General features: G+C 38.8%; 1 protein-coding gene across 1 annotated transcript; it reads right to left on the reverse strand.

The window, feature by feature from the left end:
* Nucleotides 1-442: 442 nt before the first annotated feature.
* RGS21 (regulator of G protein signaling 21) lies at nucleotides 443-4,553 on the reverse strand. Its single transcript, XM_054286026.1, has 4 exons — nucleotides 4,543-4,553; nucleotides 3,053-3,129; nucleotides 1,621-1,787; nucleotides 443-646 (listed from the first exon to the last, which is right to left on the reverse strand). Exons 1-4 carry the CDS (start codon nucleotides 4,551-4,553, stop codon nucleotides 443-445), a joined length of 459 nt encoding a protein of 152 aa, XP_054142001.1.
* Between the last annotated feature and the right edge of the window lie 5,259 nt (nucleotides 4,554-9,812).

The raw sequence follows: 9,812 nt of genomic DNA on the forward strand, positions 1-9,812 counted from the left end.
AAACAAGTTTAAAAGAGGATATAAATATTTTGCAAGCTTCAGATAAGGTGACAAATGAAGGAGTAAATGTATTCAAGTCTACTGAAAAGGATTTATTTTGGAGGCTGTACTTCTAAAGAGGAATCAACAGCAAACAAGGAAACCAAAACATTATGCTTAAAAATCTCATATCACTTTGAAAAATGAAGCAAACACAGGTAAAAAACAACAATGGCAAAATTTTTTATTAGGAAGGTAGCTCAAGTGTCTAGCATATTCCATCCTGCTTCTTGAATATTTCTCTACTGTTTTTAGAAAGCATCATGTGCAATTTGTACTTAAAAACAAGTTGGCACAGGTGATTCTTGAAAGTGGCTTCTGCAATCCCTTTAATAATGAATAATTATCTGTACTGAATTGCAATGGGAGACATTATAAATTCCTAAAGGCTCAGTGTTTTTCCTCACAGAAATGGGAGCCATCTCTTCTGATTTCTGTCCTGGTGCTTCTTCACCAGTTCCTTGTACACTTCTGACCTCAGAAACCTGGGAAAAGAGTCCTTTGCCATGAGACAGTAGATTGAGCTCTGAGCAGCATCAAAGCAGCGGAGGGTGGGCTCAGAGATGTTCTGGGAGATGTCATTTTTGGTATGGAAGTCAATATTAATCTGTAGGAAGAAAGAAGCATGAAAGCAGTGTCAGTTTGCTCAGAAAGCTGAGGTCTGTTTGTGTCCAGGACACAAGCTGCATTTGAATTTCCTCCCAAATAACCTGACTGATGCAAATAAACAGGAAGCTCATCCCTTCCTTTTCTAGCAGACTGAATTCTTCATTTTATTTGGCTCTTAAAAAGATGGCATCACTGAAAAAAATAAGGGAAAAACTTGCTTTTCCTTCTCATCTTTCTGCCAAACCAAATCCTATGAAGTACTGATTATCAAAGAGAAAATTAAAAATGAAGGTACTCAGCATCATTTTAGACTTTGGCCCTATGTATTTTTAAAGGATTTTTTGTTTTTAACAATAATATCAATCAATCATCTTATTATTGATGGATATGATTACATTTCAATCATTTGTAATACATGGGAATGTTTAAAGCACTCTTTCTAGCAAATGCAAAAACATCAGTGTAAATGTTTAAGATGCAAAAAGTGAATAATGATTAATAAGCAGTTTGTCTTTCACAGTAAGCCTTTTTGAAATAATTATAAAATTGAATTCTGTGATGGAAATTTTTGCATTCTCTTCATGTCAAAAATACCTACACAAAAGAACAAATGCAATCATAAACCTACTAATGTTCTGGTACATTGAATACAGAAGAGATGGTGCTTACTGCATTACAAAAAAATTATTAGAGAAAACAAATTATATTGAGCATAAACGTCCTTAAAACTTCTGGCAGAAATTTCAGAAGATGAGGTAAACTTATTCCCAGTGTGAAGAATGTAAAGAATGTGAAGTGTAAACCATAACATCTTTGCTTCACAGCGTTGCACAAGATGTTTACCTGGTAAATAATGGACATTAAAATGGGAGTTACAACCAGGATGAATTGTGGTTTTGGTTATTCTTTGAGGTACTTTCTACTTCATCCCTATCCTCAGTACCCAAAGCACACACACAAAAACCTCTTTACCTCCTTTGGAGCATCAGCTTGTATAAAGTCAGAATAAATCTTCTGGGCTTTCAACACAATCTTAGTGGAGGATTTGGTTTTCTTGAAGTCTTCACAGGCTAGCCAGAACTCCACATTCTCCTCACTGAACTCAGACTTCAAAAATGTCCGAAAAGCTGCCAGGCCCTCTGGGGGAAATGCATCAGATAGTGGATGGAGGAAAACTGAAAGGCCAGTGCAATTTATGTGTGTGCATACTCACATGTGTGTGTGTGTACATATATATTTTTTTATTTTTATTTTTACAGTATGTGTGTAGTGTAACCTATGTATCTGCCACTCTTTTACATGTCAGCCAGCAATCAGGTTTGAGAAGCTGCTGCAGGGGAAATAAATAGGAGATTAAATTACAGTGCTGATAAGGGGACTACTAAGAGAGTTTTTCAGTGAGCTGCCAACCAAGGATTGCTCCCAACAGCTGCCTGCTGTGGTTTGGTCTCTTTAGCACTGGTACATTTGTTAAAAGGGGATCCTAGAGGTTTTGGTTTCAAAAGGCTTTGTAGTGGCTTGGAAATCAGAGATTTGAGGCTGACTCCTCGGCTGAGAAGCAAATAGAAATGTAGGTCACACTGTGCTAGTGTGCTTCCCCCACAGCTGAGGTTCCCCGCCCAAATGGGGCTTCCATCTCCTTGCAAGGAAAGATTAAGACCTGGATAAAAGATGGACTCCTTGTTACTTTTGTTACTGCTTTGTTCCTCTTTTTTTTTCTTTTTTTTTTTCTTTTTTCTTTTTTTCACTTTGAAGGGGAAAAAATGAAACAAATAAAGGTTTGTTTTGAATAAATAGTTTTAAAATTAATCCAAATCAGAACCTCTGAGTAAAGAAAGCTGACAGTACCCAAATTTAGTTGTATTAGTCAAGTTAATGCTATCCAGGAACAGGGTGGAGGCATCCCAAGGTGCAGGCCACAATATTACTGTGAGGAAATGGGGCAGGGGCAAGGAAATTTCCAAGTTGCATGTGGTTTGTGGTGTCAGGTCTGTAGAAATGTCATTTCTAGGAGAAGTGACTTTAGATGTGTCATTTTTTGTTTGACTGGAAGCCACTGCACAATGCACATATTTCTCAGGAATATCTAAGGAAACGTTTGTGGGTTTTTGTGAAAAAAATTATTAAAAATGAAACCTCTGCAAGGGGAATTTAGCAGTCACTTTAATAAAAACTATTTCATAGCATTTCTGCCTGCCCTTGAGCACTGGACAGAAGGTATGTTGTGTCTGCAGATTGGACAAACCTCTCAGGACAGCAGCTCCCCCACCTCCATCAGCAGCTCTGGTCAGTTCAGTGCATGTGGGGAGCTGAATGGAGAGCAGAGTGAAAACCTGGCAGGAATGTTTGGTAAATGGGATGACAAATGTTTTAAAAACACATATGTTTTTCCATCCCTTCTTACCTTTATTGGATAGTACTGTATCCACAGACTCAGACCATGCCATGGTTTCCCCAGCGTTTGACCTGTGGAAACAACATCTGCCCTTGAAAATAGCATTGTGGTCTCTGCCCTGTGCAGCCTGGGGTGGCTGAGAGCCTATGGTGTGGCTGGCTGCTGGGGAGAGGGGCTCAGCCACTCCTCCTACCCTGCACACAGCCAAACAGGGATACTGGCACCGCTTACTTGACTATCCACCCTGGAAATACTCGTAATGCTTGCAGCTGGTGGAGCTCTAACAAAGCACAGGAGAGGCAGGAATGTTCTAGAGAGTGCACTGAATTTCTTCTCGAGTTCAAAAGGATTAGGAATTAATTTATATGGCATTTTTTGCTTATAATGACAGGAATTATCTAAAAATATTACCAAGCTAACACTAATAGGAAACATGGGCCTCATATGTGCTTCTAGGGGGCATAAATAATTGAGTAAATTCACAGCTTTGACTCTTCCCCTGCAACTTGCTGTAGGCTTCTGCTAGACATGAGGGTAAACACTTTCTTCTGTATAAAATATTGCCAGTTTTCTTAAAACAAACAAACCCTACCAAAAAAACCCAACCAATTAAAAAAAAAAAAAAAACAACTTAGCATTAAAAACAATCACAAGCACTCTTAAGTTCTGTAAAAAACATTTGATGTTCCTAAGGGGGCTCTGAGAGCTCAGCTATCAAAACCCTGCTCTCTGAATTATAGAGATTGGTTTGAGAGCTGTGTTCCACAGCCACTTCTCAGCATCATCAGTAATGGTATTTTCTAATTGCAAATTTATAAAAAGATCGTATAATAGTGTCAGGATATTATGTGGCTGTAGTTATAATTATTACAAGGGATGGTGACAGTGACCTTAAACACCTTAAACAAGCAAGCTTTTTTGTAGCTCTCCACTTACTTGCATCCAGAGTGCAAAAATTATATTTAAGCAAGCAAAAAAAGTGCATATTTATAAGTATATATAAAGACATACATGAGGGAAGCTGGAGTGCAAATATAGAAAGTCTGTGAAAACACAAATAAAAACCAAACATAGCATTATGTTGTATTTTGTGAGACATCATGTGATGATGGCATTAATCAGCAGAGAATTTGTTTTAGCAACAATAAGAAACTTTTATCAAGTATATGATAAATTTTCAGGATTTTTATTAAATGTTTACTAGCTTTCTTGTCAAGCAAAAAAGCAAAATGAAAGACCAGGATAAACCAAACAGTTTTGCTTCTTGTTCTTATGGGTAATATTAGTTGTTTTAATATTTTCTCATCAGTTAGAATGATCTCACTGACTGTGTGGGATTTACTTGAAAGGAAATGGCAAGCAGAATTGACAACAAGGAATCAGAATAGTCATATCCCCTTCAAAGGGTGAAGGAAAATAAAGCTGTACAGATTATTCAAACTTGGTCATCCCGTCACATAAATCTCCTACTGTTAAAATAGCCATAAACAGCAACTCACTTCACTGGCATTTTTTGTTCCACTGTTTGTCTGTCTGACTGTCTCAGGGAAGGCAGAGTTTCGTTCTCTGACTGATCTTCAAGCTGAAGGTACTGCAGGAACAACACAGTTAGCATGTGAATAACCAAACAGGACAATGCATACTGACAAACCTTCTCAACGTTTTCTTTAAAACTATTTCTTTCAGAAATGTGGCCTATTTTTAAGCAGCGCCACTCTCACCTAATAGTGGCCATAACACAAAAGGAATGGGGGCAATGGCAGCACATTCCTGCCCAGGGTCACGGCCAGTGGAGCAAGCCCAGAGGAGGGCAGCAGGTGGTGAAGGGCTGGAGCACAGGTGTGATGAGGAGCAGCTGAGGGACCTGGGGTGTTTAGCCTGGAGAAAAGCTCCAGAGGGGACCTTATTGCCCCCTGGAACTGGCTGAGAAGGGATTGCAGCCAGCTGCTGATCTATGTAATTTGTCTCTTGCTTTTGATAATTATTCTTTCATCCCCAGCTCTTGGCTCCCTCTGTATAACCCTTGCTGTCCTTCACTCTCCTGAACAAGCAGGCTTACTGACTGATTTCTTGCCTCCCTCCAAATCTTGTCCTGAGGCCAAATCCTTTACTCAGATTACCCAGATTCCTGGTTCTCAATGTCTCCACTTGGCATAAACTTCCAGTGGTTCAGGAACTGGGATCCCAGCTCTCCCAACTTGCAGACTTAGGGATTTTTGTCTTCTCAATTAAAATATTTTTAACACCTAAAACATGTTTTATACCAGAGCAGCCTTAGGAGTTTAAGTCTCATTTGATTTTCCTCTGTGGTACAATCATGAGCAAAGCTGACTCCTGCCTGCATGAGAACATCTTTCTTATTTTAGCCATGTTCATCTTCTAAGAGCAGAAAGAAAAACACAAGCACCACATGCCATGTTTCACCCTTAGCAATGTTAAGAGGTTATTCCTTATCCTTATCCTTATCCTTTTTAGATCTGTAAAAGAAGTTTCAGGCCAATCTATTTTACAAACTTCACATGGGACAAAAACCAGTGAATCTGGTCAATTGTGCTCCAGGAAGATGAAATCAGGTGGAAACAGATATGGAGAGGTGGGACAAGAAGGAGAATTGAACTGTCTTGCAGGAGAAGAATGAAAGACCAGTTTGTCTCTTACGATGAAAGAAGAGAGGAGCTATGATTGCCCTCTGAATACAGAGAGGTACCCTGGTGAGAAAAAAAAATTATTTTAGCACAATGGTTATATTGACAAAAGAAAAAATGTATAGAAGCAGCTAGTGAACAAATTCAGACTGAAAACCAGAATAAGGTTTCACAAACTGTTGTTTTTTGCAGTCTCCCTTTCTACTCTTCTGTACTTTGAAGATAGAGCTTCATATAATTATAAGATTATTTTCAATTCTTGTCTTCATTAATAGAACACTAGAAATTATGACCTAAGATGCCCTTTAGTCCCACATATTACTAAAAATATTCTTGGCAGCAAAATACTAATACTTTCTGTAATCCCTTAGCTTTGCATCTGCTTGCCTCTAAACATTATAGCAGAAGAACAGAAATGTTAATTGGTCATTTTTTTTCTTATTTAGAGAATATCTTGTGTGCCAGAAAAAAGCCTTTCATAAATTGTGCTCATGAGACTAACTTCAGCATCTTACAGCAGGGGAGAAAACTTTCAGCATCTGCACTGACATCAAGTCCTTTGTGCCTGATTCAGTCCCAGGTTTTAGCTTTGGCAAAAGGAAATAAACATCATACAAAATCCAACTGATATTTATCTGTGGAGCTTCTGGCCAGGCAGAGCATAAACAGCTACAATTTGAATTTTTTAACAGTGTCATGCCAGAAGAGTCAGTCCAGTCCAGTTGTGAGGACAGAGGTGACGCTAAATTAGGCAATTCATAATTTATGGCTGGCTCTGTTAATTTTTCAGTGTTTACCCTGTGTCTAATCCCAGTGGTTCTTCTATTTACCCACCTCAGGACTGTGACGATAAATTGGTTTATTTTTGCTTTTTTAAAAGCGGTATTAACATTGTTATATCATTATTCCATTAACTCCTGTGAAACTATGAGAGGGAAGGTTGAGGACCCGTGCTTATTTTTAATTAAAATCATCAGATAATATACATTTATTTCAAAACAAAATTCCAGATAGTGCCACACATGCATTTTTAAAATTTCTACCTGATAGCCTGTTATCCGAATGAAGCAGACGAACATCTCTTCAAGATTTTTCAGGACTGATGGATATTTTTGAAGTCAGTCTTAGCAGCCACAGAACTATGCTAAAACTCAGGAATATTTTACACACACAATAAATGGATGGATGCAGTCAGATTGCTTTTGCATCTAATGGGGTACTGCTCAAATCCACAAAACCACAAAGAAGCTGTGAGGAATTCTCATCACTGTACAACATTCTGAGCAGTCAGTGACTGCTCAGTCTGTGCAAGCTGAAAATATTTTAGGTATGCAACAGGTTAATAGAATTGTTGTGATATTTGTACTGGGGCAATGAAAATAAGTTCACTAACCAAAGTTAGGCACAGCCACTTCTTCCCAGAGAAACCAGCTGGTTGTATTTCTCTGTACTTCCTCTGCTTGGAACTTAGTGTCTGGAAGGAAACTCTAATATTTCACTGAAATGTCATAGGAGAAAAAGTGATCTTAGTATTAATATAAATGCATCAGCTGCTTGTGCAAATGTGTTGGCTATTCATAATAAACAGCATCAAGCAAACAAGATGAAATACGTAGTAGAGATGGGCTGGAAATTGCACATAGAATTAGTGCTATACCTTTTGTGAATCTAGACCCAGCTGACACTGTTGGACCCAGCTGATACACACAGTTACAGCTGCAGTTCGGTCCTAGCTGGGACTGGACCTCCAGAGTCACTCAGACCCTTACTTGCTTGGCTAATTGCAGGATAATTTTCTCTTTATCTGTCAGCCTGTGGCTTAACCTTCTGTTAACTCTGAGGATTGGGCTATGGATTTCTGAGTCCTCTGCCTTTGATGACATGGGAGAGCTGAAACTCTAGAAAAGGGAATGTGGATCTGATTTAATGTTCCCAACTTTGCCAATATTACTTGCTAAGGACCCCACATTTATTAAATATTTAAATCCTTAGAACTTTTAGGCTCACAGCTTGACTTTTACTGATGCTCACCTTTTGTTCTTTAACTGCCTTTAATTTTGCTGAATTATCTTCCTTTATGAAAAGCTATTGGCTGTTGCGGGCCATAAGACCTGTCATTTTTGTTCATCTGACTAATCACAATAGACAATCTAAATCAATGTTACATATTCAAACCATTGCTTTATTAACCTAAGTAATCCATTTCCATTTACATATGTTCCTGAAAGGGCTGCCTTGTACTCACCTGAGCACAAAGTGAGAAAAGCTCACACTCTCCAATGGATGTGCTGATGTTTCCCAGCAGTTCAGTGTGTTAATGCTCCTCAGCACTTGGCCTCTGTTAATTCCATTCCATTCCATGCAGAGATTTGCTTGGATAGTGCTGGCTTGTACAAGGTAACCTCAGCAGAAAAAAAAAAAAATTAATGTTCTGCTGCCCCAAGCAGTCAAAGCCCACGGGGACTTGGGTGCATCCCTTATGTTGGGAGAAGCCAACGTGATCCAAGCACTTCTGGCATCCTAAGAACATGGAAATGCCTGTCCCACAGGGATGCAAATACATTTTAATCAGAATACTATGTAAATGCCCACCTTCCTACAGCACTGCACAGCATGGGCAACTCACAAAATAATTGATATTTTTCCATGTGAATAACTCTGTGTGCCTTCAGTATGCCACAGAGTTGTTTTGCATAAGAAAATGAGCTGTTATTTTCCACCCAAGCAAACTATGCCCTTCAGGTGAAATGTTTTGATTTCAAGAACAAGCTGTCAAAATATTTTACAGCACTCTGGGCTCCTCATATTCACGATTTCCAAGTGCTGTACAATCATAAACCTCCACTGGAAAAGAACTGGAAACAATTCTCAAGAAAATGTACAACCAGGAAAAACTGGAATAGCATTAGCTGCAGAAATTTAAAATGAGGCCACTAAGCTGTGAAGAAACAAGAGTGTCTTCATTACAAGCAAATTTTATGGTGAAGAAATGAGAGTTCAGAGTTGTCCTTTTTTTAGGCTTCAGCCTTATCTTCTGTCCTACTTGAAAACTCTTAAATGACTGCTGTAGGATTGTGTTTCTTGCTAGTTAATTTTAGTTACCCTTCATGGAGAAGGCAATGGTAGAGGCTAGATTGTAAATCTGGGAGTCCAGATAATTTCCTGTAAAGTATAAGGGAGAATTAGGAGGAGGTTACACAAACAGATTATATTTAGGAAAGAAGAGAGAAATTCACTCCTTTGGCATGAAACCAGAAGGAGCTTTTATGAGACCAGCTCTAAGTGATAAGAGCACAACAAATGGAAGATAGCAACACATTAACAAGGAGAAAAGTAAAAATGGAAGCAAGCTCAGGTGGTGAATAGAGGAAATAATTTTTTTTCTTTGGCACAGAGCCACACAGGAGCTTAAAGTGCATTTGATTGAGGCATTTGACTAAAATGCAAAGAACAGAGTGGGATCTGGGATAGGCAACTGAGCAAGGTGTAAGTTCATGAGCATATGAATCACTGATGAGAGGAAGATGATTTTCTGCAATTTTTTCTCAGCTGATGTCTTTGGCAGCATGTGTGGAAAGGAGAGGGAACTGCATTCAAAGCAGTAGCTATTTAAGGCAGGCTGAGCAGCTGGGGACAAAAGGAGCGGAAAATGATCTGCTGTTTGTGAGTCACTTAGAAGTTGTAGCATGTAAAAGCATGTAAGAGCCGTGTTATTGATTGCCTGCTTCACTGGGAAATGGAAATCGGTCTTCTGTGAGATTCTTTATCTTAGATTTCATTCTTGTTTTTGTCAGTTGAAAAATCAGTCAAGTAGTCTTTTGTTCAGTAACAAATCCACAACCGGAAGAAGATATTTGGTCCTGTATATTTTTGCCTCTCTCAAATTAAACAAGAGCTGCACCTTCAGCCAATTTAAAGCATCTAATTAGACTGAAGTGTTGAAACAGGAGAAAAACCTTGGTGCCACACAAGTCAGCAGGTTGCTTCCCTCATGCTTTGTGTCTTGAGACTTCACCTATGTAAGGAGTAAAGTGCAGTGTTTGGGTAGGGTAAATTATCGTGTTGACAGGAGGAATATTTTGGGAGCTCTTGCTGAACCCTGAATGGCGCATATAAATATAAAA

Source organism: Melozone crissalis, unplaced genomic scaffold (assembly GCF_028551555.1).
Source record: "Melozone crissalis strain CALT ecotype California unplaced genomic scaffold, PUWL_Pcris_2 ptg000045l_1, whole genome shotgun sequence".
Taxonomy (NCBI): domain Eukaryota; kingdom Metazoa; phylum Chordata; class Aves; order Passeriformes; family Passerellidae; genus Melozone; species Melozone crissalis.